This window comes from Colossoma macropomum, unplaced genomic scaffold (genome assembly GCF_904425465.1).
Source record: "Colossoma macropomum unplaced genomic scaffold, Colossoma_macropomum, whole genome shotgun sequence".
NCBI lineage: Eukaryota > Metazoa > Chordata > Actinopteri > Characiformes > Serrasalmidae > Colossoma > Colossoma macropomum.
The window spans coordinates 15,556,417-15,583,683 of record NW_023494806.1 but is presented as its reverse complement, the minus strand read 5'-3'; the positions used below and the strand labels follow the sequence as shown (position 1 = coordinate 15,583,683).

Below are 27,267 nucleotides of genomic sequence, written 5' to 3'. Positions count from 1 at the left end.
TTGTGCACAGTACTGTAGTTGATTATCTGTATTATCTATAAAAATGGTCAAAAGTATGGATCTAGCTCTGTAGTTCCTGTATAGCATGAAAGAATCAAACTGGTTATTCGGCTGTCACTTTAACTTTTGTCTGTAATCTTGCATTCTATATTGAAATGCTACATTATGTTCTGTAATGAAGTGTAATTGGTTGCTGCTGTGGACTAAATATGTTAACAGATACTCAAGGCTTGGTAGCAGAAGTTAGGATTAATGCTAACGATGGGATCCGGGGCATCATTGGCTGGCAAAGCATAGAGTAAGAGCACACCTGTAATATAGTAATGCACAAACTACTGTAACATTTCTTCTCATATGCCATGGAGCTGTCCTCCGGTCAGCAGTAATGTGGTTTTATTGTTTCCCTGCAGTTATGAAGTGAATGAGACAATTGGAGTGTTAACTTTGGTGGCATATCGACATGCTGGGACATATGGAAATGTCTCTGTCTTCTTCTATGCACAAAATCTAGAGGCTCAGTTGGGCCTGGACTTCAATGCTACAGCATTGGTGAGTTATAAATACTTTTATTACTGTCTACTGTACACTTCATGCAATTGTCATGATTTGTTTGGAATATTAACCTTAGGAGTCTACAGTTAACATTGCCATTGTATTATTTATTCTGTTTACATTAAGTATTCATTTATAAACACTGAAATACAACTATAAAATAAGCTATAATTATGTAGGTATTTTGAAAAAGAGAAGGTTGACTTTGCTTGATTCAAATGTTCCACATAAATAAATTGACATCAACCAATTCTTGCCAAAAATGAGAAAAAATATGATAATGTAACAGATTTTATCCTTGTAGAACCAGTGTACAAATTTGAATCGAGTAAAGTCTGTGCACTTTTTCTTCAGTGTAGTTACATAATGAATGACATTCACATTGAAATTCACATTGAATTTATATTCTAGTCTGCACTTTTTGACTGCATTTCTATCCATAAGCTTCAATGTCAAAAAATAACCACAAATAATTTTTACACCCAAAACAAAGCTGTGCTAACCACACCTTTATCAAGTTCATAATAAAACAAATCTTTTCTTCTGCTTACAAACACATTAAAAGTTTCAAATCTGCACTTTCACGAGAATTTCTCCACCTCAAGTGAAAAATAATGAAACAAAATATAAGAAGAGCCATCAAAGAGTTAAAGAGGAATTAGTAGTTAATTTGAAGAAATATGTTTTCCTTATTTAAATAATAAGTTGTTGGCAAAAACTTTATTTCAAAAGTAACGTAAAAAAAGGTTTCAGGCATCAGGCAGTGTAATCTTAACCATTTCACATAATAACTTTCTGTGAGACCTTAAAAACCACTACTGTAAATATTTTTTTCTAGAATGAACATTTCACATCAGTCCAGTCTGAATGATTTTGTTTCAATTATGCATAAAAAAAATGTTGAATTCAAATATGATTCCCTTGCAGATGCTGCACTTTGTGAACGGAGAGAGGTATAAGTTTGTAGAGGTGCTGATTTTGGATGACCCCATTCCAGAAGGAGATGAGAAGTTTCAGCTCATTCTGACAAACCCGTCATCAGGGCTCGAGCTTGGAGAAAACACTACTGGTTAGTAATTTATATAAGCATAAATTTGATTAGTAGATAACTATTAGCTGCCCAGCAATTCTATCTGCACCTTTACATCCAACATAAATCCATCAAGTCCACTAAATTTTCCCCTGTACTCATTTTCCATAGCAACTGTGACCATTCTGGCCAATGACGATGGCCATGGCATTATTTCCTTCAACAACAGTGAGCACTTCTTGCTGAGGGAGCCCACTTCAGTGTCCGGTCTTGGCCAGAGTGTGGCCACTCTCTACATTGTACGGAATCCGCCGCAGGGCATATTCGGCACAGTCACTGTGCAGTTCTCCATTACTGATGCCAACGGCACGCTCTACACCGATGACCTCACACCATCAGAGGGCTTTGTTGTTCTGGAGGATGGGGTTAGGTATAAGGTAAGAAAAAGAGATCTGACTAAGCAGTTATGGGTTACTTTTGAAAATTCATTTAGTTTTTGTTTTTATACCAGTAGCACCTTATAGACCTGGCTAGTAACTCACTCACTCTCATTTAGCAGGCTAAAAAAAGTCCCCAGTACTACTCAAGGCATTGGTCCTTTATAAGAGCAGTGCTTCTCATCTGTGACACTGTGTGTCTTTGTTAGAATAAGTAGTCATAAGACATGGTCCAGTGAAAAAATGGAGTTCATACTATTTTCTATGTGGTTTATTTTATGTATTTATTTTTATGTATTTATTTTTCTGGAGAAATATCACTTTATCATCTACTATCAATAACTGAGGGATCAGTGGGTCAATCTGAGCACCTTGCCCTGTATGTTTCTTGACAAAGAGGTGCTTACTTGAAAGTATAACTAATGCCTGTTATGTTTATTGAATGATGTCCTGGCTTGTAGACTCTGGAGATCTGGGCAGTTTTAGATGCAGAACCGGAAATGAATGAGACCTTTACAGTGACTCTGTTCAGCCCTACTGGAGGAGCACGACTGGGAGAGCCCACTCAGACGCTCATCACTGTGCTCCAGAACCAGGCTCCTCTCGGACTTTTCAGAATAGCTCCTTCCAGCAACAGGTACACGTCTACATATATAGTACTGTGAAAAGGTCTTAGACATCTGAGAAAATGTTTTGATCTAAGCAGTAAGCAATTCTATAAAAACACACTAACATTATATGAAATAGTGCTTCAAAAAAAGAAGCAATACATTGTGATTTGTTTGTCAATGTCTTAGCTCAGCCATTTCCAGATCTCTCCTCAAGGAAGCCCAGTATTTACAGTTACCATCCTGTACCTGCTTCATCTAATCAATCCTTATTAAAACTACACTATTTAAGATTTGGGGATTTGGAGGCCTCTCTGGTGGAAGTGTGTAATTGCACACAGAAGAACACATGCGGAGAACATGAACACCAAGCGGATGAATCTGATTATTGCAAGCACGTATTCAAGGAGAACTGAGTTATCTGTCATCATATATTCATCAGTATAATGTTGGTTTAGTATTTGAGAGCTAAACATCGAGCAGGATCTTCTTTTTGTGTCTGCATGTAACGTTAATATGTAAAGACGTATGATGTGGCCTGAAAATCTCCTGTGTAATCCGACCTGATGCCTCTGACTTTTAAATACTTTTTGAGGGTTTACTTTACTTTTCGCGGCAGTGCACGGACACCATTCAGCATGTTTTTATTGTCTCCTGACTCAGTAATATTACTTTTTTCATTTTCAACAAAAAAAAATTGCACATAATCATGGTTTAAATCAAATCAGGTGTGCTGCTGGTGCAGTTTAACTTATCCATACAGTGGCCAAGAAGTCAGGAACAAAATCTATGCTCTTATATTCTAACCAACATATTAATAACTTAAATCAAAACAAGAAATTCTTATTTTTTACATTAAGTTTATTTGCATATATTCTCACGTTATGTAGTGTGATTACAGATAAAATCATGCTTACTGCCCAGATAAATACACTCTTAAAAAAGGTGTTTTTTCAAGGGTTCTTTAGTAAAGATAATGGTTCTATATAGAACCATGAACACTCAAAAAACCGTTTGCATAATTAAAGGGTTTTATGCTTTAGATTGATGAAGAATGTGCTGTAAATCGTTCTATATAGAACCTTTTTGAAAATGGTTCTATATAGCACCCCAAATGGTTTTTTCTGTAGTTACGATGTGAAGCTTAACTATTATGGGTGCCATATAGAACCCTTTTCAAATGGTTCTATATAGAACCATCTATAGCATGTTCATGCTCATTTTCCCTCAATCTGAAGAACGTTTTCATGATGCAGAGAACCCTTTAATCATGCAGTCAGGTTCTTTGAGTGTTCATGGTTCTATGTAGAACCATTTTATTTACTAAAGCACTCTTGAAGAACAGTCCCTTTTAAGAGTGAGTTTAAACTTTTCTTGGCTGCCTAAGACCTTTTCAGTTATGGGATTACTTGCATGGTAAATACCATGTCAGTCGAACTAAATTACAATGAAATGACAGGTTTCTAGCTATTAAACTGGGAAAGGATGCAGTGAAATATCTCATAAATATTTATGAGATATTTAGGAAGGTGATAATTATAACTTTTTCTGTCATATAACTGCTTGGTGCAGTTTTATCCCGAAATAATGACATAGTATTGTGAAGTGTGCACCACATACCCAGTTAATACTTGGATCCTGTTCAGCATTTCAGTATAATCTAGGTAAACTGTCTTGAAGCTTATTGTCATTTTACCCAAAATAATTATCTAGTACTTTGGAGTTCATCAAATTTGTATGCGCTGGTGTCAGCTCAGTTGTCCTATTATGTGTGTGCATGTGTTTTGTGCAGAACTCTGGGCTCTTTGACAGTAGAGGAGACTGCAGAGACGGTGTATTTGACAGTATCTCGCAGCAATGGGCTGGATTCTGCAGTCAGTGTGGAGTTTGAGACGCAGTCAGACACAGCCTTTGGCATGAGTAAGAACATTACACCAACAGCCTCTTGTGTACCACGTAAAGTTTATGCTGTAACTGTTTAATGTTCTTATAGCAAACTGTGCACCACAGCTGTGTGTCTATAGATATATTACCTGTGTCAGTTTGTACTGAAATGAACTTTGCATTGCTTTGTTAGAGGGCGATTATCCATATCTGGCTGTGTATCAGCGCTTCAGAGACGCTCTGCCTGTCGGCTGGTGTTCTGTGCCCAGTGGAGACTCTTCAATGCTCTTGAGGCTCGGGGGCTTAAACAGCAGCCTAGTCCAGGACCAGGTCACCCTCTACATGTGGCAGGGAGTGTTTGTGCCTGTTGAGGTATGAGACTCATCAGAGTCATTCCACACTGACTCACCAAGAGCCTGACAGGTCGAGTCATGGCTTTCCATGAAGCAGATACTGCTATTTTATTTAAGCAATCATGCAATTAATGTGCCTGATAGTCATTTAGTTATACATTTTTAATTTTTGCCTTATCAGGTTCTAAACAAAAATAAAATTTATTTAATAAATAAATGAATAAAGTTAAAAATAGAAGTTAATAAAAATTAACCTGTCAAGGGAATTCATTACCATGAAACTAATTAATTTAAAGATTATGCTTAGTACTGTATTTGAATATCATTTGTATGTCATCTCCTGGCCTGCCTGAGCACAAATCTGAAGAATATTTTTCATTGATCAAACTATTTGGCTAAAATGTGAGTTTTTATCGCTCAATATTACATATAATTCAGTCTTTTGGTCACATTATACTACTGAATTTAACAAAATAATAGAAAATCCAGATCTGATTATGAATAAAAGTGTGAAAATGACATTAAAAGTTGTGCATAAAAAATGTGCATTTTTAAATTTACATTCAAGCCTTAACACTATGCAATCTGACCACTTTAGACCAGTGAGAGCAAGTTGTGTGGCATTTTTCTTTGAGACATTCTGTAAGCAGTTAAACTTGCCAGGGCTTTTATTTATAACTAGAATTATAACTAGAAATATTTGCAACACAGCTTTGAAATTGGCATAGTGTCATGAGTTGCATAAAAGTTTTGCAAGCTCTGCATGGTTTAAATAAAAGCTTGAATGTGAGATCTGCAATATGACCTGCCAGGTCGTCTTCAGTTGTGGTAGATCGACCCACCAGCCGATTATCAAGCTGTAACCCATTGTACTGTAGCTAATGGGAATGAGCTTGAAATAAAAGATTTAATTGACAATGATTATCAGGGGCTCAGTCTAGTGTTGCTAGCAGCCTGTTTCCATTTTTTATCCATTTTTGGTAATGTATTTGGTAATACATTATTTGAACACTAGATCTAATATGCTGCCATGACGGATTGTCATGATAGATGTATATTGTGTATGAATATTGTTTGTTAAGATGGCTAATTATAATATGCAGCAAAACTTAGCATGTGACATACTGTCATGACAGTGTTATGTTAATGTAGAGTTTAAATAAAATGTTACCCATTTTTGATAAACAAAATGTTAAAATATAACTTTTTTTTGTTAATAAAACATTTTGACACTTCTAGACTATCATTGCCATTTGTAGATCAATTAGTAGTATAAATTAAGATATAAGTGCTAGATGAATAAGCCCCTTAGCCAGAAACAACAATTGGCAAAACACCCAAGTGTTTAAGGGTTAAAGCAGCAATAAGCAATATGTTTCCTAAATGCAGATTTAGTACAAAGATCCTGCTGAGATAGTAGTGTCAGTATCAATTTGAGCACATTTGCTCTCATAGATGTGATGATTTCAACGCTGCACTTTTAGGAAGACAAGTCCAGATGTCTTTCTTACTTTTTCCTTATTACTTAATCAATAATTCATAGAAATGAAATGTAGATGATAGTATGAGGAGCCAGTATAAATGTTTTAAAGAAACATGAGAAAACTCCATGCCACTCTTCTCTTCTGCTGTCGTAGTCCGTGAGCATCCAGAGGCCCTCCTCTTGTGTGGGTTTTACCGTAAATGGTACCGCCTATGTGGCAGTGTCCCATGGAGACACCACAGAGTCGCCTGCTGCCAATGTCAGCCTGTTCCGCCTCCAGCCTGACCTCAATCTTACTCTAGTGAGTCCATCAGTGTCGCCATGTCTGTGTTCTCTCACTGCCGTACACCAACAATAGCTTCCTCTCCATTTTTACTCATGATTCACTGAATGTTTTTGTGAAAGCTGGTAATACATCTCACAGTAGCTTTCTGTCTTCGTGTATAGATGTCTCTGTTTTTTAATGTGGTCACAATTCTGTTTCTTTTCTAGGAGCAGACTTTGGCTGTGGGAAGCAGCGATGTTAAACATTTCTCAGTGAAGTCTCAGCAGTATTTCATAGCTTCGAACCAGGTTAGGGGAATCTAGCCAACTGTGTGTGTAACTTTAATCTTTCAACTGATGCCAGATAATTGGTTTTGTACCTTGCACTGTTAGAAATAAAGGTTCTGTGCAGGTACATTTTTCTATCATCAAGGTACAAACAATGTAAATGTTCCCTCAAAGGTACAACAGTGGTTTTAAGGTCCAATTGTGAACCTTAAATAATTTTTTTCAGGTGAAAAGTGTGTATTTGTACCTTTTCATAACCGAACATTTTAAACAGAACAATAAAATAAAAAGCCTGGAGACGAGACGGGGTGAGTTGAGTCAAAAGGTACTGAGATGTACCCTTGAGGGTACCACCCAAGTGACAAGAGGGGTACTGCCCCAGTGACAGTTTACTACCTTTTTTTCTGAGAGTATGATTATTAACATATCTGTGGCATGTTACTATTACCAGTAATTGTCATGACAGATGCTGGAATGTTTGATGTCATGATAGTTTATGATATATGTATGTTTGCTAAGTATATTCTAGTTAGCCATCATAACATCAAACATTGTCTGTCTGATGACAATTACCAGTAAATGTAACATGAGACTGTTATATTACTGGACATAATCTGTCATAACAACTCATGACTTTATATGATGTCGGTCATGACATGTTTGTGGCATGTTTGTGTCAATGTAATGTTTCAGGGTTCAAGTAAACCCAGTTTGTACATATTCATACATGTATTAAAGTTAGAACAATCCTGTTAATAATAATACAATAATTACAATAATAATAATTATTATTGTAGTGAATAATTACTACAATAATTACAATTAGTAATTAGTTAATACTTACAATAATAATAATTGCTGTCAGGAGAACTTTTTTGCTGTCTCCAGTAAAGTGACCCTTTCAGGGGTTATGAGGGAATTTTATGACAGTGACAGTGTTCACTGCTGGTAAAGCTTTTACATTGCGTTCTCTCTGTGCAGGTGTTTGTGTGGGCTGGAAGTTCTCTCTCCCTCTTTCACACTCTGGAGCTGCAGAACATCACCGCTCTCTCGCCCTTCATCCGGGCCAGTGGAAACGGACAGTACCTCGCTGCCTGCAGGAACCAAGCTTCATCCACCTGCTTTATCTACCAGTGGAGCAATGGAAGCTTCCAGAACCCCCAGCCACTGCCAGTCAGTGCTAAAGTCAAACAAATGGAGTCCATTCACATGGGAGGAGATACGTTCCTGCTAGTAGTCACTGAAGGTAATTCTGGTTTTAACCTTATCTGTTTTCAGTGAGTCAGAGAAAATCTCCAGAATAGATGGGACATGTGCATGGCCATGTTGGCCATAGTAAAAAGAAAAAGTAAGTGGAATTGGAGCTTTTATTGTTGGATAAAATCTGCAAATTCTCAGCTTTGTTAGATCATGTTCTTTACGTATCGAAAGACATATGTCGACAGCATTGAACAATCAGATTATTAATAGAGAGGAGTTGATGAAAAGGCAGAAATAGATGCTATTTTGCCTCAACATTAAAGGGTTAAATGCAGAAGTTAGTATCTTCTCTGTAATTTAATGGCCAATTGAACCCAGAGCTAACAAGGCTAGGCTAATGGTAGGCTATGTTTTGTTGACCAGCTGAATTTTCTATGTTTATAGTCTGCATGGTGTACAAACTATAGTGTACAAATATTATGTGGACACAACAAGCACTGTGTTCTCAGACAACAGCAGACATGAAGACTCCGATGCATATTTAGGCTACACTGAACTATAGTGAGGAACCAAAGCCAAAACATGCGCCTGTGGATCGTAAGTGTGGTAAACGACTGCTTTTCTGCCAGGCCTGTTTCTAAGACCACAGCCAGTCTAGAGGTTTATAATTTTATGCCGGGTTTTATCCTAGTAGGAGTGTCAGCACAGCACTGGTCTGAACCACACCATCACTTCAGACTTGGGGAGTGTGTGTGTGTGTGTGTGTGTGTGTGTGTGTGTGTGTGTGTGTGTTTGTTTTTGTTTGATTCGAGGTCAGAAATGTACCTTGTAGAAATACCAGAGAAAACAGAGCTAGTGTAGAATGTCATTAGGAAAAAAATACTCCTTACTTTTTTTTTTTTTTTCAGAAATCTACATTTTACTGTTTAAAACTGAAAAAGCATAACCACTTCTTTTTGAACACTAAGGCAGAGATTATTTTTCGCTTTTGGATTAGTCTTAGAAAGTTATTACATAGGGTACTTAAATATATTTTATAGGTTGGCATATATGGGCACATACACATGATACATATGAAACATTATTATTATTATTATTATTATTATTATTATTATTGGGCAACCACCTCAGATACCATAACAGACTATCAACACTTAAGCAATCTCCACACAACGATCAAACAATGCCTTAAAAACAAGCTGGAATACTGTATTACACAGAAGCCACAACACACACACACACACACACGCACACACGCACACACGCACACACACACACACACGCACACACGCGCACACACACACACACACACACACACACACACACACACACATATATAGTACTCCACTGCTGCTCTATCTTTGTCTCATTTTGCATGTTATTTCACTGTCTTCCAAAGGCCGAAGTCCTGTGTGTGAGGTGTTTTTATGGGGTTCCCAGCAGACCTTCTTCCAGCACACCCAGTCCATTTTGTTCCCCGGACTATCTTCAGTCCACGCATTCACCCCTACATCTGGCATACGTACGTTAACACAGATTATCACAATCAGATGCAAATAATTGTCGTTGAGCTAACTTGATGCTTATTAGTCTGCCTTTTGTCTGTGGAATTACACTATTGTTCAAAAGTTTGGAATGTCTTGTCATATTATTTTTTTTATGTTTTTCAGTGTTAACTTAAACAATAGTACATTGTAAATTTACATACTTTCAACTAGAAACCAAAAGTCATTTTAGATGTTCTGTTCAGTATTTCTAGTTTTGGAAACAACAGTGAAGTATTAATTTATAAATAATACATTGTAAATATACCAATATATAGTAATTTATTTATTAGTCAGGTCATCTCCACCAAGATTTGATCACTACTTTTTAAATATGAGAAATTCTGAATGTTAATTTTATTATAGATTAAGTCTTAATGTTAACCAGATTTCACAAGTAGTTTGGAGCCATCAATGGCTCTGTTTATCATTCTGTAAACATGTAAACATGAGTTTGTAGAGTGTTATTAGAGTAGAGTAAAATATATTAAAATTATTTAATGCATGTATCTGCAACACAGTCACTTTTATTTTTTGGAAACATTGAAAAATCTAGTAGTATACCTTTGCAGTTAGTTATAATGATGAATTATGTTGTATGCCAAAATTGTCTCCATTGTTTAGCGCACCTCTTACTTGCCGGGACGAATGAATCTGCTCTGTATTCCTGGAAGTCCGATATCAGCCAGTTCACAAAGGTCCTGAGCTCCTTTCCAGCTCAGCAATTCCTCTACCTGCCTGTCCAATCACTCAATGCAACAAAGAGTCTGATCATAGCCACAGGAGGATCAGGCTCCGTCATACATGAGCTGACTTCAGTGTCCAATCAGTCTGACTTCATCCCTCGGTAGAGTACATCAAAACACTGTTTTGTGTTATATATGACAGTAATATGTATGTGTGACACTAGAATGTGTTATTATAATTTAACAGTATTCTGTGTTATCATGATGCATGTATTGCTAATGAGATATTGTTATTTCAGTATATGAAGCATTAGCGCGTTCCACTGTGTTGATATATTTGGCAGTTCTATTGTAATTTTATTTAGAATAGAAGATGTTAGAAGTTTTTTTTTTTTCTTTGATAATATGATATAAAAAATGACGTGTTTTGTTCCTGTTTAGTTCTGGTGAGCTGTTCTTTCAGCCAGGAGTTAGCGAATTAGAGATAGCGGTGAACATAATCAATGACGATGCTCCAGAAGAGGAAGAGCGTTTCCGCCTGAGCCTGAAGAATCCTAAAGGCGGGGCAGAGATTGGCTTCCGTGGTCAAGTGGCTGTGGTCATTCCAGCTAATGACGATGCCTATGGCATTATTGGCTTTGCACAGGTATTACATTCTTAGATCAAATAAATCAGATAAATGCTGAAGTGTTACTTACATAAAAATCTTATTGTTTTAAATCCATGAAAGTGAACATTCATCGGTTAACGAAGATGAGGTTCTCTGCAGTAGTTATAGAGTTACATATCAACACCCTAGCAACAACCAAGAATACCATAGCAGCCACCTAGCAACACCCTAGCAACCACTGGAGATGCAATAGCAGCCACCTATAAACATCCTTGCAACCTCTTGGAACACCATAACAATGACCTAGCAACACCTTAGCAACCACCTTGAGTACTGAAGGAAGCGCCTACGAGAACCTTAGCAACTTGCCAAAGATACAATAGCAGCCACCTAGCAACACCCTAGCAACCACCAGAGATACCATACCAACCATAGCAACCAACTAGCAACCAACTAGCAACACCCTACCAACCATCTGGAAATTACTTATGCTGCACAGTCACTTATGTTTCAGTCATTTTACCGTTATGCTATGTCTAAATCATTTGTTTGAACAAGTGTAAGCTTAGCTTACACTGTAATTTTAGATTACGTTACCTGCTTCATCGCTTTATGATAATTTGAACCAGAACTTCTACTCAAGTTCTATACATTGCTTTAAACATTCTCAGCTTTCCAGTGATCGCAGTATTATTTTGTTCTCCAGATATTTGCCAATATATGTTCATTGATGTGACTGTCATTAAACTCTGTGCTCCAAAAACGGGCCTAAAGTTTGCTGTAAATTTCTAGACAATTATTAGATAAATCTTCAGTCTGCACGTTTTGGAACGCTTAACCTTCCTCCGTTTGTTCCAGAACTCGTTATCTCGGGAGGTGGATGAGCTGGAAAGGGATAATCCTGTCACTCTGAGTGTGGAGAGGAGGAGGGGCACGTTTGGTAGGCTAACCGTGCGCTGGACAACCAATGGAAGTCTGGAGGACATTTTCCCTACATCAGGAGTGGTGAGAGCTCATATAGCTAGAACTGAAAACACACATGATAGGTGCCTCTGGTTAGAAAATCCAACTGCATGCTATTTATTATGCCTTATAATACTACAGTAATAGTTTATACTTTTCAGTTAAATTGTACAATGCTTGTCACAGTTGACAATGCCAATACTGCTTTTGAGTGTGGCTTTTACATCTTTTTTATGTGCTAAAACTGTTGAAGGTCAATGCTGACGCTAGTTAATAAAGGAATCTGCCATGAGAAGCTGTCCATTACATTTGTTACCACAGTTAAAGGGTATTGTTAGGCACAACGACAAGTAATGGACAACTTAGCAAAAATATCACAGTACTTTTTTCTGCTTGGGGTTAGGGGGCAGTAAACACAGTTATACCCTCTTGTACTCCTGGCCACAGATATCACAATACTTTTTCAACATTTTTGTGATGCGTGATATCTATCATAAATTTATATTTTTTAGGGTCTTTTGGACAGAATAAACCACAAAATTGTAGTGCCACATTTAAAAAACACCTGTGATAAACGTATTATTATTATGGATTTTTTTTTTTAAATAATCTAAAAATGTTTGCACAAATAAACTATAAAATTAAATGAACAAAAGAATGGCTTAATGGTCTGATATCCAATCAGTTACTTGTTACTGTACGGTTTATGCAGTTACTACATAATTTCTTTTGTTTATGATACATGCAGTTTTTTAGTATAAAGTACTGGTGAAACCCATGACATACTCAGAAAAGTGCATTGCAGTGTAATTTATAATGAAAATAATAACATCTGATATTGCCCATTGTGATAGTGAAGTTTTTTAAAACAGTGACAAAATACAAAATGAAAAACCATCATTCAGTAAAAAATTCATTTATTATTTTTAAATAATTGCAGTAAGCAATTTCTCTGACAAGTAGTTCATTAACAGCAGGCTGTGCCAAGCAACATACTGATCAAAGCTTAGCAGCACAATGACATTGTTTTAATAACTTGGTGCATTAGTACAGAATTCAGTAGATCTGTGTGGCTATACAGTGTGTTTGTATATTGAGTACACCAGTTTTGAACAGCTCAGATTTTAGAACCGTAATTTTACTTTCCCCTCTCATTTCTTTCCTTAGGTGACTTTCTCAGAGGGTCAGGCTGTGGCCACCATCTCGCTAAGCGTGTTAGCTGACAGCATCCCAGAAATGGCAGAGAAAGTGACCATCATCCTAACAGGCGTTACCACAGTCGGCGTCATCGATCCATCCAGGAGAGCTCTGATAGACCCACAGCGAGCCAGAGCTGAGCTCACCATTAAAGCTAATGGATCTCCTTACGGAGTGATTGGATGGCACCTGGACTCCCAGTACTTCATCACAGCCGAACCTCAAAGTAATTCATCTGTTTGCAAAGACTGAGCATTTCAGCCAAACCAGTACAATAAAAGGCGTCTAAATGACATATAATCGGTCTACATTACTGTGGTTCACCGCTGAAACTCAAAGCCCTGGTTTTTCTGCGATTTGTATGAATTGATTGCTGAGAAATATGTAAATAGGTTGTACAGATGCTTGCTTAATGCTCCCCTCCAACTCGAGGAAAGCGTTATGATTGGCCAATAAATCATCGGTTTCTACACATAGCTGCTTTTTATTACAGTATGATAATGTTTATGCTTGTGGAGAATGTGTAAATTCTAATTTGCTTTTTTTTCTCAATCTGCTTTCAGGAAGCCCAAGCAATATCACACTGAGCATTGTGAGAGACCAGGGGGCATCTGGGGACGTGGTGGTCTACTATACAACCAGACCAGCACTGTCATTGCCACCTGTTAATCAAGCCAGTGAGGGTCAGGACTTTGTAGCTAAACAAGCTACAGTCGTCATGATGGAGAAGGCTACTGTTGCCCTGGTAACCATTACTATCTTACCGGTGAGTATTTATATTACAGAAAAACCCTGCAACAATTCTTCTTGTTGTTAAAAATACTAATAGTAGCCAGTTTGCATGGAACAAATAAGGTATTGAGGACTAGTTCTCTTTCAGTGGATTCCCTCAGTTAAATATATATCGAAAGGGATATCACACCATTTACTTCATTGAGGATTGCAAGGCAGTTGGTGCATAATGATATGTTCATCACTTAAAATCCCTTGTCACAAGTATCTAGTCTCAGTTTTAACATTCTTCACGTCACTAAGAACTTGGGCCCAACCGATATAAAGTTTTTTGCCCAATACCAATTTTAAAGGGGCTAAAAATTCTGATAACAGATAATATTGGCTGATATAATTTCATGTTTCTAATTTAGATTTTATACTCTAATTTTAGTTAAACAGTGCAAATTACTGACTGATATGACTGTCAGGTTTCAATTATCACATTTCTCAAACTCACAGTCTTAAAAGGGAAATTCCATCGATTAAAAAAAGAATTCTACATAATTAAATGGTTAAGATGTAAACAAAGTCGTTCAGAGTATTTTGATACAAAATGCTCCAATCTAGAGAAACTTAGAGTCTCAGTTGTTCACAATGGTAATGATAGAACCATAGAGTTTAATGCCTCTAAAAGCTCCCTCTCAAAGTTATTATTGAGATATTGTTTTATGATAGTTTTAAGAATTCTTGCATTTTTTTACAGTCTATTCATGGTGGAGAGGTATATGCAAGGTGTTTGAAAGTCATTGGTCATTTTGGATAGTAAACCAAATGACTATTTGCAATGAGCCATTGCACACATGAAACCACTCAAAATGTCTTTGTTTCCATCTCAACAACAGAATAATACAGAAATTTTGAAAAATCAATGGAATTCTCCTTTAAATAATGTATTGTAAATAGTATGTAATTCACATGCTAAATATTAGGTCTGGACACATGTGACATGTTTTTGTTATACACCATGATTGTGTTCAGATGTACTAGTGGAGTTTGTATTACTGTAACACCTGCAGCTGTCAGATTTCTCTGAAAAGGTGTTCCAAACCATCTTTTCTGGGGTTGTAAATATGCTGCCTTTCAGTTAAACATATCACAGGGTGCCTTGCACAGATTTGACTGGGACACAATCCTTCTTTCTTTCCTTCTTTCAAAACGGTCCCTTCCTTTCTTATGTGTCTCCACATATTGCTGCTTTAAACAATGCATATCCTAGGGCACATCTTCTCTCTAGGATGGTCACTGGTTGAAAGCGGGACACCTACGTGAGGACACTCATCTGGAGTCAATTTGGCAAGGGCAACGTTGATCTCTTCTCATCCAGAAAAAACAGACATTGGTCTCGGTTTTTATCCCTGACACTTCACAGTACCCTCCTTGGGCCATAACCCAACACCCTTCTGTATTCATTTCCTCCAGCTTAGCTTGCCAAAACTATAATGAGAGTTTCCAAAAAATGTTATTAGGCCTGTCTCTGAGGCATTGTGTTTAAAAGTACATTACTTTTACTCTGCAAGACGCATCGTATATAATTGTGTGTAATCGTGTATAAATAGCACTTCAGGTTCAAGGTCTGGTTCTGTTTACACTCTTATAGTGATACTCCTTCAGAAATGATAAGAATAGGCATATTAACTTTTAATAACAAGGAATATTTGATGGCTATGTCAGGAAGTCAGTAGGGGAGACATTACTGGGGCGCTTGCTACATGCTTCATGAGCGGTACATGGTGCTTGAAGCCTTTATCTAGTGCTGCCATTTCAATTTAGGACTTATTCTTGGCTGTAAACATAATAATCATTTTATAGAAGATGTTTTTTCTCCCCCTTTATGTGATCTCAGTGCTCTTCAACTGTGCAGTTCACATCAGATGCCTGTAAGGTGTCCTAATACTGTAATACGTCTTATAGTTAACCAGCTGTAAAGTATTAGTTTCACCAACAAATTACAGGGCTATTCAGCTCCAGTTAAAGAGGGCTGGTGTCCAGCACAGTTTAGTGATGTTTACTCATTGTGTTTGGTGGGTAAAGTGAACAGCAAATCTGAGCGCGACAGTTTTTGGGGAACCTATATTAGACTAAATTTCCTTTATCACAGCCTTATATAGCTGTAAACCTCCAAAACTATGACAAAACCATATTTATATGGTTAAACTATATGGGTTGACAGGGACAATACATGTAGCTGGCTGACAGACACTTGCAATAAAACATACACCACAGATTTTAAGTTTAATACATAGCCACCATGTTATTCTAAAGCAGTAAAGTAAGACGAAAATAGTAAAAGGACACAGCACCCATTTAGCTCTCCAGTCAGCAAACTGCTGCTCTTCCAGGGTGGGAGTTTAGTTGTGAAAAGCAGAGATCTCGACATGTTTGGCAGAGGATGATAATGCATTTTTCCTTAGCTAGTTTGAACTAATAAAAATGGATACAGTATGTTCCTTGTGTATGCTGGTAACATTCTCCTCTTTCTTTATCCACTAAACTTCTCTAAACTTATAATGGCTGAAGTGTTTTTCGGAGCTGCTCTGTTTTGATTGGCTTTCAGAACTGAATCTTTTAAATTTAACTGGGCTTTCTTTTAATTGGTTAATAAGCTAATATGCACATGTATTTTTACTTTGTAACCGATATTAAAAATGAAAGTAGTGAAGGAAAAGTACTTTATTACAAATTAACTTGAGTAAAAGTAAAAGTACTGTGATGTAATTATACACAAAAAAGTACCATTACAGGGAAAAAGTACTCAAATACTGTAACTAAAAAGACTTAAATGACTAAATGTAATTTGTTGCTGTGCACCACAGTAAATGTAGACAATTTATTTACTATCCACAACAATGAACGTACACTTATCTTTTGAGTTTTTATTTATTTTTTGAGCTTTCTATGGGACTATTTTACCTTACAACACCCTGCATGTACTGCTACACCATGAATAGATTAAAAAAAAAAGTTTTAAGCCAAAACCTTTTCTTAAAATGATCATAGGTCAGTATCTCAGGCTTTGGGTAGTGTATTCATAACTATGTCGTATTGTGACCTTATGTGAGTTAACCTTTAGTGGCAAATGCTTCAGACACAAAAACAGTCACTAATACTGGGTCTATCAGAGTATATCCACCTACTTCCGCGCCTCTGAACGGTGGTATATTTGTCTTTAAGTTTGCTGTGGCCAGATGTAACTTGAAACTGCATTAATTCCTTTTGAGTGTAAGTCAGAGAGTACTTGTTCTAGACCTCCATTACTCCATCCTCTGTGTCACAGTTCATCTCAGGCCACCTAAGCTAAGCAGAGGCAGTAACCAAAGCTCTGTTTGAGTTGTTAAGCAGACAAGCTGGCTTTTTGCCTGCATGCTGCCTACAGCGAAGGCCAACAACACATGGCTACCACCACGACCACTAAAACCCTGCCTTTTTTTTCCTCAGTTTCCCCCTCAAATAGCTCATGCTCCTGCAAATTGCAGTGGTCCGGGTATTTTCGCCCTCTGTAGCCTCATGCTGAGTTTTGTTTGGGCTGAAAGTACTTGGTTGCGTCTCAAAGTGCTGGCAAACATCAACACGTTCTGTGAGAAGAACTGCATAACACATAATTCAGTTCTGGTTTAACGCTAAGCTATTTACGCACACTGCTGAAAAACGGATTGGGTAAGTTGTCAATTAGACGTGGGTTTGGAGTCAAATGCTCTGTGGACTGTATGTGAATATAAGCAAATGTTATGTTTACATTTGTCTTCATAGGATGACATTCCAGAATTGGCTGAGACTTTTCTGGTGAATATCACTCATGTGGAGTTGCTGGGAGGTCAGACTGGGGCGGGACAGCCGAGCATCAGAAGGCCCGGTATGGAGATAGCGGAGATCACCATTCAAGAAAATGATGACCCAAGAGGGGTCCTTCAGTTCAACATCTCCAAGGTGAGAAGTTCTTTCGCTCTTAAGGGTATTGCTGTCATTTTCAATATAATTGTTTTTTATTTTATATTACATAATCATTTAATCGGGGCAGTCATGGGCTGGAGGTTAGGGAACCAGCCTTGTGACCGGAAGGTCTCTGGTTCGATCCCCTGAGCCGACAGTACGTGACCAAAGTGCCCTTGAGCAAGGCACTTAACCCCCAGCTGCTCCCCGGGCGCTGCAAATAGGGCTGCTCACTGCTCCCTGAAGTGTTTGCTCACTAGTGTGTATGCGGTGTTTCACTGCATGGATGGGTTAAATGCTGAGGTGAAATTTCCCCATTGTGGGACTAATAAGGGTCACTTAATCTAATATGTAGCTACATAATTGTATAGTTAGTTGTAATAGATTTAGATTCTGTATCAACGGGTTCAGGAGAACCTATGGGCTAATCGTTGACTTTATTTATACCTTTATTTACACAAGAAAATCAAACATCTGCTGTATCACAATGTACCATCTGTTCCAAGTCATCACTTTAATGGGGTCATGGGCTGGAGTCATGGGCTGGAGGTTAGGGAACCAGCATTGTGACCGGAAGGTTGCCGGTTTGATCCCCTTGGCTAACAGTGCATGACTGAAGTGCTTTTGAGTAAGGCACCTAACCCCCAACTGCTCCCTGTGTGCCGTGGATAGGGCCGCCCACCGCTCCGGGCAAGTGTGCTCACTGCCCCCTAGTGTGTGTGTTCAATAGTGTGCATATATGTGGGTGTTTCACTGCACGGATGGGTTAAATGCGGAGGTCTAATTCCTCTGTGTGCACAACACGGTTGGCCAATGGGTCTGAATTCAATTCAATTCAATTAATGTAGAACTGAAGAAAATGATTCTAGAAATCCAACAGGTTATTAGGTCATTTGTTTTCTCCCATAGATAATGAAAGATGTCCATATTTTACAGGATGCTTCTGGAGTAGTGTTTGCCCATGAGGTTCCTCCACCTGGTAATGTCCTTTATCTACCGGTGGTGAGGCAGGCTGGTAGGACTGACAGAATAGTGTTGTTCTGGGAAGCTCAACCAGTCATCGCTACCGCTGAGGATTTCACCCCATCTTCAGGCAACCTCACTTTTCAAGATGGACAGGTAAAGATTTGAACTGTTTTACTAGAGCTGGCCTAAATCATTTCAAATACTAGAGAATTTGTTCATTATGTTGGGATTAATTTCTCTATTTAGTATTTATACTTTTTTAATTCACAAAAAAATGTAGCTGAAAATGACACTAAATTTAATCAGCAAAGGCCTTTAGATAGAGCAGTGATTGGTATAATTAGGTGTGATGTAAAAAATAAATGTATTATATGTGGCAATAGTGGAATGCTTTGTAAATTCATGGCAGGTAAGCTGATCGCCTCGCCTCACACAACAACAAACTGTCACTTTCCACGTGGCCTTTTAAACTGAAATAGCAAAGATGCCTCGGAAATCACACATTTGGGAGCATTTTAAATGGTCAGATGATGAGAAAAAATACTCAGTGCAAAATGTAAGAGACTGTGTACCATGAAGGCATGACAAGGTTGATGAATCATCTCAAGTGAGTAAGCAGGTGACTCGGCTTTATCATGTAACTACTTCAGGCGCACACATCAACTCTCCTTTTCTTTTATAAATTAGACAGGTTTAAAACAGGTTTAAAACAAACATCACATCTGTTTATTGTGACAAAATTACATGTTTTTACTGCTGTTTACATACCTGTCAACTTAATCCTAATATAAGTATGGCAGATTGTGATTGAAAACCTGTAGGTTTGATAAAATCTCATTGTTAACCTTGACAGTTATGCATTTATGTCAGAAGAGAACCGTCCACACTCCATTAGTACAGTGCAGCAGCTGCAGAGCAACAGTAATTTTAGTAGATTATTTTGAATATAGTTTAGAATGCTAGAAAATAGTCTCGATGCATTAAAAATTGGGAGGACACTAGGGCTTGCGTTTTGACAGATGCAATATGCATTTAGCGCAGCTGGTGTAGACTGAAATGTTGATTTGAATTAGAAGTGGGTAACCATATCAGGAAATTTCTGCCTGGTGTATTTTGATCTACAGTAACAATCATAATTGTTGAGAATGAGTATTTGGTTACTTGTTTGAAAATACTATCCAATATGTAAAACCTGTAAAGTGCTGTTCGGGCCAGCCACAAATTTTTCACATTTGTAATCTGAAACTGTAATTTTACAGGAGCTGGAAAATATTTTCTAAGTTTCATGTACATTAATGTAACGAGATGTTTCCTAGGTGTTTTTGGACTAGCTACTTTTAATAAAATATCAACATAATGTCAAGGAAGGTAAAAGTAGAGTGTAAACAAATAAAAATGTGCAAAAAATTGATTTTTTTTTATGACAGTACGAATTATTGGTCTGCATGTAGACAATGGTTGTTTCTTATGTGCATGAAATTGGTGCTTGTGCTAATTAATACATTTCTTCTGCTTTTATAGGCAAGTGCCGTAATTGAGATCACCATTGTTGATGACACCATTGTGGAGCCCATGGAATCGTTTCTTGTAAAGCTCACTCGAGTGATTGGAGGGGCGAGACTGGGAGCTGACACTTCTGTTGTGATCAACATCCCTGCCAACGATTCACCGCTGGGTCGCTTCGGATTCCAGGAGCTAACAGTAAATCTAAAATACATATAGTAAAATATAACACCCTTTGAAGATCCTTTCAAGCTTCCTGCCCAACCATTTGCTTTTAAATGATAATCTTGTTCTCCAGGTTACTATCTCTGAGCCACAGTTTGCTGATGATCCTGCTTCCATGGCAAATCTAACAGTAGTGCGGAGTTCAGGGGGTGTAGGAACGGTCTATCTGATCTGGCTTCTTGAACAGAAGGGAAGAGATGACCTACAACCTCATAACGGAACTCTTGTCTTTAATGGGGTATGTTGAGGGTCTACCAATGCAATCCGCTGGTTAACCATTACTGTTGTTTTCTTACTATTTGAACATATTTATTTAATTACATTCAATAATTTAAATTCAAGTTACATTCAGTATCATCAGATTCTCAACTTTCAGCTTTCCTTCCTTTCCATTTCTGTTTGGATGTCATATAATGAAAAACATGGCAGAAGATACAAAAGATGTTTTTACTCTCGGCACAATACGCAATAAAGTCATCAAATTCGAGTCATAATGCAATATCACATCTTCTACTTACAAACATAAATGTGGTGTTGATTGAAGGTTTAGAATCTGCACTTTCCACAGAATTTGTCTGCTCTTTCAATGAGCTATGAGGGAGAAATAGCTAATATAAAATGCTTTTTGTTATTAGTGACAATATCTGCAACTTCTAAGGACAATCGTAAGTGAGGTAGATTCAGGTAATAATCTGAAACAAATCTAGATGGACTACATCAGCATCACTGCATACTAATATGGCCTTTCTAGGCTCAAACTACGATCCATTGCATAAATCAACAGCACCCAGAGTTAAAATTGTAACTGCAATACAAATCTCTGTGCTCTGTTTAGACTGAGTCAAGGAAGACTCTGGTGATCCAGGCTTTGGCTGATGCTGACCTGGAGGGCGAGGAGAGATTCACTGTCCAGCTTATGTCTGCAGAGAATGAGGCCGTCATCGATCCAACAAGAAGTCAGTCATTACACTTTTACACACATTACACACTTTTCTGTAAATTTCATTTGTATCGTTTTATCTCAGTTTTGTAGCACTTTTCAAAAATCAGAGACCCTTTTATTTATTTAATTTCCAGTTAAATTAGCCATTAAGTACGAGTTATTCAAGCCAAGTCAGGAGGCTTTTGTCATTCCATCTATGTACAAGTACACAGTGGAGCGAAATTACGTTCCTCCAGAAACAACAAGGTGCAACAAGGAACAAAAAGTACAAAAGTACAAAATTTACGTGCGAATGTTCAGACAGTGTGCAAACAAAAATTAAGCTAGAAACAATATAATAAATACAATAAATTAAACAGAAATTTGACACAGTAAACAGACCGGACAGTGTAGCACCGACACAGCACAGATTTCTGGACATGAGGTAGTGTAATAAGGTGCAGACATATTTAACGTGATGTGATCTGTGAGTTATGTCAGATAACATACATATACACAGCAGTTACTGGGGTAGTAAAACAGTTAGTGAGGTAGTAAACAGTGTAACACAGTATTGGCAGCAATGTTCCAGATAGATAGTGCAAGTAGAGCCTCAAAAGAGGTGTGTATGAGTGTGTGTGTGTGGTGTGTGTGTGTGTGGTGGGATCTGTCGGATCCCGGTGCTTTCCGTGGGTTGACTCTGAGTAGAGTTCTCTGCACGTCAGCTGTGGACAGACACAGTACCTGTTTATTTGGAGGAGGTGTGGTTTTCCTCGCATGTGTGGAAGACCTGGTAGCCCCCTAAACCTGTCACCATCAGACAAACAGTACTTAAAGCTTTCGTCTTTGAGAGAGAGGAGAAAATCAAAAATTGTTTCTGTCAGTTCTTCCACTGCGAGAAGACAACTCAACACTGTAGGTCTGAAAGACATTGTAGCTATCAAGAAGCCAGTACTACGGAGCCCTGCTGGTGACATGGAGTATAATTAAAAATAATTCATGCCCATGACCAACTTCTAAGACTAAACTTTTGAGGTGTTTACAAAAAGCATAAAAAGTTGAAAGAAGCTGTAAGAAAGGTGAAAGATGGACATACTAAATACTGAAACCTTTGTAGTTTTCTGTTAAATACATATTTTCTGTTGTTTTCCTGAGGCTGAAAAATAAATAGCTAGCACTTAATGACTGAAATAAAATAAATAAATAGAAGATGATCCCTGACTTTTGCACAGTTCTGTATGGAATATGCTAAAGAATGTATATGAAAATAATTAGCTAACTCATGCTGGCATGGGCTGTTAGGAGCTGAACAGCTTTGTTTTTGCCAGTAAAAGGTGCACATCACCCCCTAGTGTACTGAAGTAGTAATTGTTCATAGTTCAGTCTTTTATTGCTAATACCAGATTGTGGAACAGAACGGCATGATTATCGACATTGAAAACAGCTCAAACAAACTTTTTTATCAATATTAAAAGGATGTTGGACTTTGATAATCATTGTTTCATCACCCAGGCCTACATTAAGTTTTTTGTCTGCTTCTCTACATTAGACATTGCCACAGTTGTGATTAGGGCAGACCGTGGAGCCCTAGGAATTGTTGGCATAGCTGACTCCTCCAGGAATGTCCTTATTGGAGAACCTCAGGGTACTTACAATGGCACAGCTCTGATCAGGTACAGCTTTATTTTCTGTTTTTTGTTGTGTTTTTGTTGATTCGTAACTCAGGTAAGCACCCACTCATTTTTGTGAGGTCTCTGTATGGTGTTTATTGCAGTCTTGTCAGGGGGCCAGGCATTTTTGGTGAGATTGAGATATACTGGAACATCACCCCAGCCGTATCCTCTGAGTTTTTGGAGATCTCAGGCAAGGTTATCATGAGAGACCGCCAGTCTGCTGCCACCATTCAGCTGAAGGTAAACCTAGACTGTCTGAGCAATAAAGCCGCCTTTAATTGTTTCCTCATATGGTTTTAGTAATGAAGAAGTTTTAATAATGAAGATTTTACTGTTAATTTGTGTATTATTTTTAAGTAAAACCACCGTCAGTTTTTAGAATGTGACATTTGCTTACATTGTGTTTCGGAGATGTTGTTGACCTGAATTCAAGAAGTGCATTTAACAAGTTAACATAATTGCATGGTTAGCCCATTTGCAGTAACCTCAGTTCTGCTCTGAGGCACATTTCTAAGATTAAAGCGAGGTTTCAGTGGAACGTGATCAATGATGTTCAGTGATGACCAGAATTCAAGAAGTGCATATTAACAAATTAGCATAATAGCATGGTTAGCCCATTTGCAGTAACCTCAGTTCTATTCTGAAGCACATTTCTATGATTAAAGCGACAGTTTAATAAAAAATCTAACTTTCCTCTTTCCTCCTCAATCAGCTAAGACATGTTTAGTGTCTGGAATTTGCTTCTTTAGTTTTGCAATGGTGCTGCAAAGCTAATATTGCTAATTTTGCCCATTTTTATAGGTTACAGTATGTCTTACAGTGTAAGAAGTCACATTTGCAAGTCTTGTTGAGATTACTTAACAGCTTTGTTAAGTTATATGCTGTGTAATGATTTAAGAACATATTTTCCTCTGAGCACAATGCTAGTTGGAGCAGTATAGGCCTTGGTTACCTGTTAGCTGCGTAACCTTAAAGGATTAGTTTAAAAGCAAATTTACAGTTTTTCACTTACTCTAGATATAGTCAATTAGCCAAGACATGTTTGCAGTCCAGATTCCTTAATTTTGCATTGGAGCTATGAGGCTTACAGCCAACAAACACTACAAGTCAGTAGTCACCCAGATTTTGTTCGTAAATCACCTGCTCACAATGTGTCTTTGTTAAAGTTACACAGACCTGTTGATGTAGTTTAGAACACAGCAGTGTGAACTGTTAAAATGAAGAAAACTTCACAGTTTAGCTGAACACAGTGGTCTGAAATGGTGTTTTATTGAATTTTTGATAGCTCACAGTAACTTATACTATGTACTAAACCACATCAAAAAGTCTGCACAACCTTAATGAGGACCCTGGTGTGACTGAAACGGGTGACCATTTCGGAGATTTAGGTGACCATTGACTTGTAGTGTTTGCTAGCATCATTATAGACTAAACTGAAGAATAAAAACACCAAACATGTAAAAGGAAAATGATAAACTTTTTTTTCCAAACGACTCCTGTTTTGGAAAAAGTGCAAAACTAAAGAAGCATATCTAAGACTCTAAACTGACTACATTTGTGGTAAAAGGAAATTATGTGAATTAGATATACTATCCTATTTTTTGCCAAATTTGTACTTTTCCATCTACAGTTATAAATGTCTTTCCTCTTGCAGGCTCTGGATGATGATGTTCCGGAGGAGCGGAGGGTGTATGAGCTGAGCCTCATGTCCCTGACTCCCGGCTCAGAGATCAGCCCCAGCAGACAGCATGCCACCATCACCATGGCAGCCAGTGACGTGCCCTATGGCCTATTTTCCTTCTCCCAGTCGTCCCTCAGTGCCTCAGAGGAGGATAGATCAGTGAGAGTCTACCCTTTACCTATAATGCTGCATCTACTGCACATAAAACTGTTCTGTGTGGTGTTGATGTAGAGTGGACTGGAGAAAAACTTCAAAGCCAAAGACTGTAACTTTGTGTTACTGTGCTTATTTCACAGTAAGGGATCATAGTAACAGTTTCGAAAACACCAACACATGACATGAGTATATTTGTGTAAACTCTTTAGCAACCGTAGATCTGACCCTGACAAAAAGTTATGTCAAAGAAATGGATGTATCTTAGTTATGAAACGCTCTCTATATATGCCTTCTGGTCATTTATGACTATACAGTCATATGTAGAACACTCCTCTGCACAATTTAATCTACAGTTACTGTTTATTTGCTCAATTTAACATAGTGGGAAACATGCAGTTTGACTAGGATGTTCAAACATTTGCATATGACTGTATTAGATGTCAGTCATTTACTTTTATTCAATGAACAGCTCAAGAGCAAGACATATGCTTATAACATATGCCAGGTACAGTTAAAAATTATAGAGCCCAGATCCTACATTTTTTTTTCTTTTTTTCTCTTCAGTTTACAGTGTTTGAGGTTTATACTGAAAACAGTCATAATTAATTTTTACAAGATCATTTTGCAATCTCTCTTTGTCCTTTAGAATCAAACAGGCTCTTTTAGGTACTGTGCCTTTAAGCCTGCCCTGTATTATACCTCATTCAAAAAACAGTCTAGCTAAAACACATCTCATGACTTCAGTCCCAACCACTCATACTGCTCTAGGCAGAATATTCAGATCTATGTAAATGTGCTGGACTTCATGATATCACAAAAACAATGACTTCAACATGAGCTGTTTTTGCAGCATCAGTTAATATTTTTAAATAACAAACATAAGAATACTGTTTAAATAACTGAAACAGAAAACACACCTGTTAAGTTAAAGTAGTTAGTTAATGGAAAATTCCACCATTATTTTAAAAAAATCTGCATAATTAAATAATTGAGATAAACAAAGTAATTGAGTTTTTTTAAAGTGCAGTTGTTCATTGTAAATGTGGTAAATCTAAAAAAAAAATACTATTTGTTTTACAATACCTTGCCTGTTCCTCTCCACCATGAATGTATTTTAAAAATACATTTTAGTCCAAAAACATTTCGTAAAACAAAAAAGTCTCAGGCATAATATCTGTAACCATTCCATGTTCTAACTTTCTGTGAGCCAGCTTTTAGAGGCATTAAACACTTCAGACGTCTGGTTCCTATCACTACCACTGTGAACATTTCTCAGCAAGCTTTTCTAAAATGACTCTGTTGAGAATGACTCAATGACTTTGTTTGCATTTTAATGATTTAATTCTACGGAAATAAAAATAAAAAGGGTGAAATTCCCCTACATAACTGTATGCTGATAGGGCTAAATAAAGGCAACATGCCATTAGGTTTAGGCTAGCCACAGTGGAGGAGCTTTATTTTTTCCCCATAACTTCTCCTCTCTATCAAATGCATGTCAGACCACTATAAACATTGAATTTGTGTTAGATAAATCTAATAGATTATAAGTTATTTTATAGATAATATCAATTATTGATAAATTGTTGACCAGAGGCTGTTCCCGTTGTAAAAAATAACATTCAGACCACAGGAATAGGTCAAATACATATAGATCTCTACAGATGATCTAGCTTATCAGTGTTCTGTGTTTTGTTCCACCAAAGGTGAACGTTACAGTGGTGCGCTCCATGGGGCTGCTGGGCAGTGTCTGGGTCAGCTACCACACAGAGGGTCGAAGTGCAGTGAGTGGACTGGACTTTGAACAGTCCTCAGGCAGACTGCTATTCAGTCCAGGAGACACCTTCAGAGTCATCACTCTGAAGATCCTGGATGATTCTCTTGCTGAGGGACCCGAAGAGTTCTATCTCAACATCACCCAAGTGCAGCTCCTCAATGACAAGTAAAGCACCAAGAGCCTTATCATCCATTCAGTACAGTGATAGTGAAAAAACCTCTTACACAATTTGCCTCTTACACAAAATCTAGTTCAGCATGTTTGGTGACTAAAATTTGTTTCTTTACTTTTGCCCTGGAGCTACAAAACAAACAAATAATGGATATTTACAGTACTGTGCAAAAGTCAGTGACCCTTCATTTATTTAAGTTCTATTCAGACCACTATTCATTTTTCAGTGTCAGAAAAAAAGCAAAAACAGAAAATTACAGTCTTAACAACTAAACATAATATCATTTCTTGGTATTTTGTCCACTCTCTAGCATGTCTTTATTACACTTTTTTATTTTTTTCAGGAGACCTGGTTTCAATTTTTCAAAAAATCTGCAGGGCTGCCTCTAGTTCAGT

General features: G+C 37.5%; 1 protein-coding gene across 1 annotated transcript in view; it reads left to right on the top strand.

The window, feature by feature from the left end:
• Nucleotides 1-27,267, top strand: part of adgrv1 (adhesion G protein-coupled receptor V1) — a 223,078-nt gene that overhangs the window by 75,726 nt on the left and 120,085 nt on the right. The window contains 25 exon segments of the mRNA XM_036598204.1: nt 220-298; nt 411-549; nt 1,480-1,621; nt 1,754-2,019; nt 2,481-2,656; nt 4,420-4,547; nt 4,705-4,883; nt 6,502-6,648; nt 6,840-6,920; nt 7,881-8,145; nt 9,499-9,621; nt 10,268-10,490; nt 10,771-10,975; nt 11,798-11,944; nt 13,070-13,325; nt 13,663-13,865; nt 17,621-17,797; nt 18,737-18,919; nt 20,288-20,467; nt 20,568-20,732; nt 21,330-21,450; nt 22,966-23,089; nt 23,191-23,329; nt 24,744-24,929; nt 26,630-26,865. Coding sequence (XP_036454097.1) covers nt 220-298; nt 411-549; nt 1,480-1,621; nt 1,754-2,019; nt 2,481-2,656; nt 4,420-4,547; nt 4,705-4,883; nt 6,502-6,648; nt 6,840-6,920; nt 7,881-8,145; nt 9,499-9,621; nt 10,268-10,490; nt 10,771-10,975; nt 11,798-11,944; nt 13,070-13,325; nt 13,663-13,865; nt 17,621-17,797; nt 18,737-18,919; nt 20,288-20,467; nt 20,568-20,732; nt 21,330-21,450; nt 22,966-23,089; nt 23,191-23,329; nt 24,744-24,929; nt 26,630-26,865 — 4,270 coding nt within the window.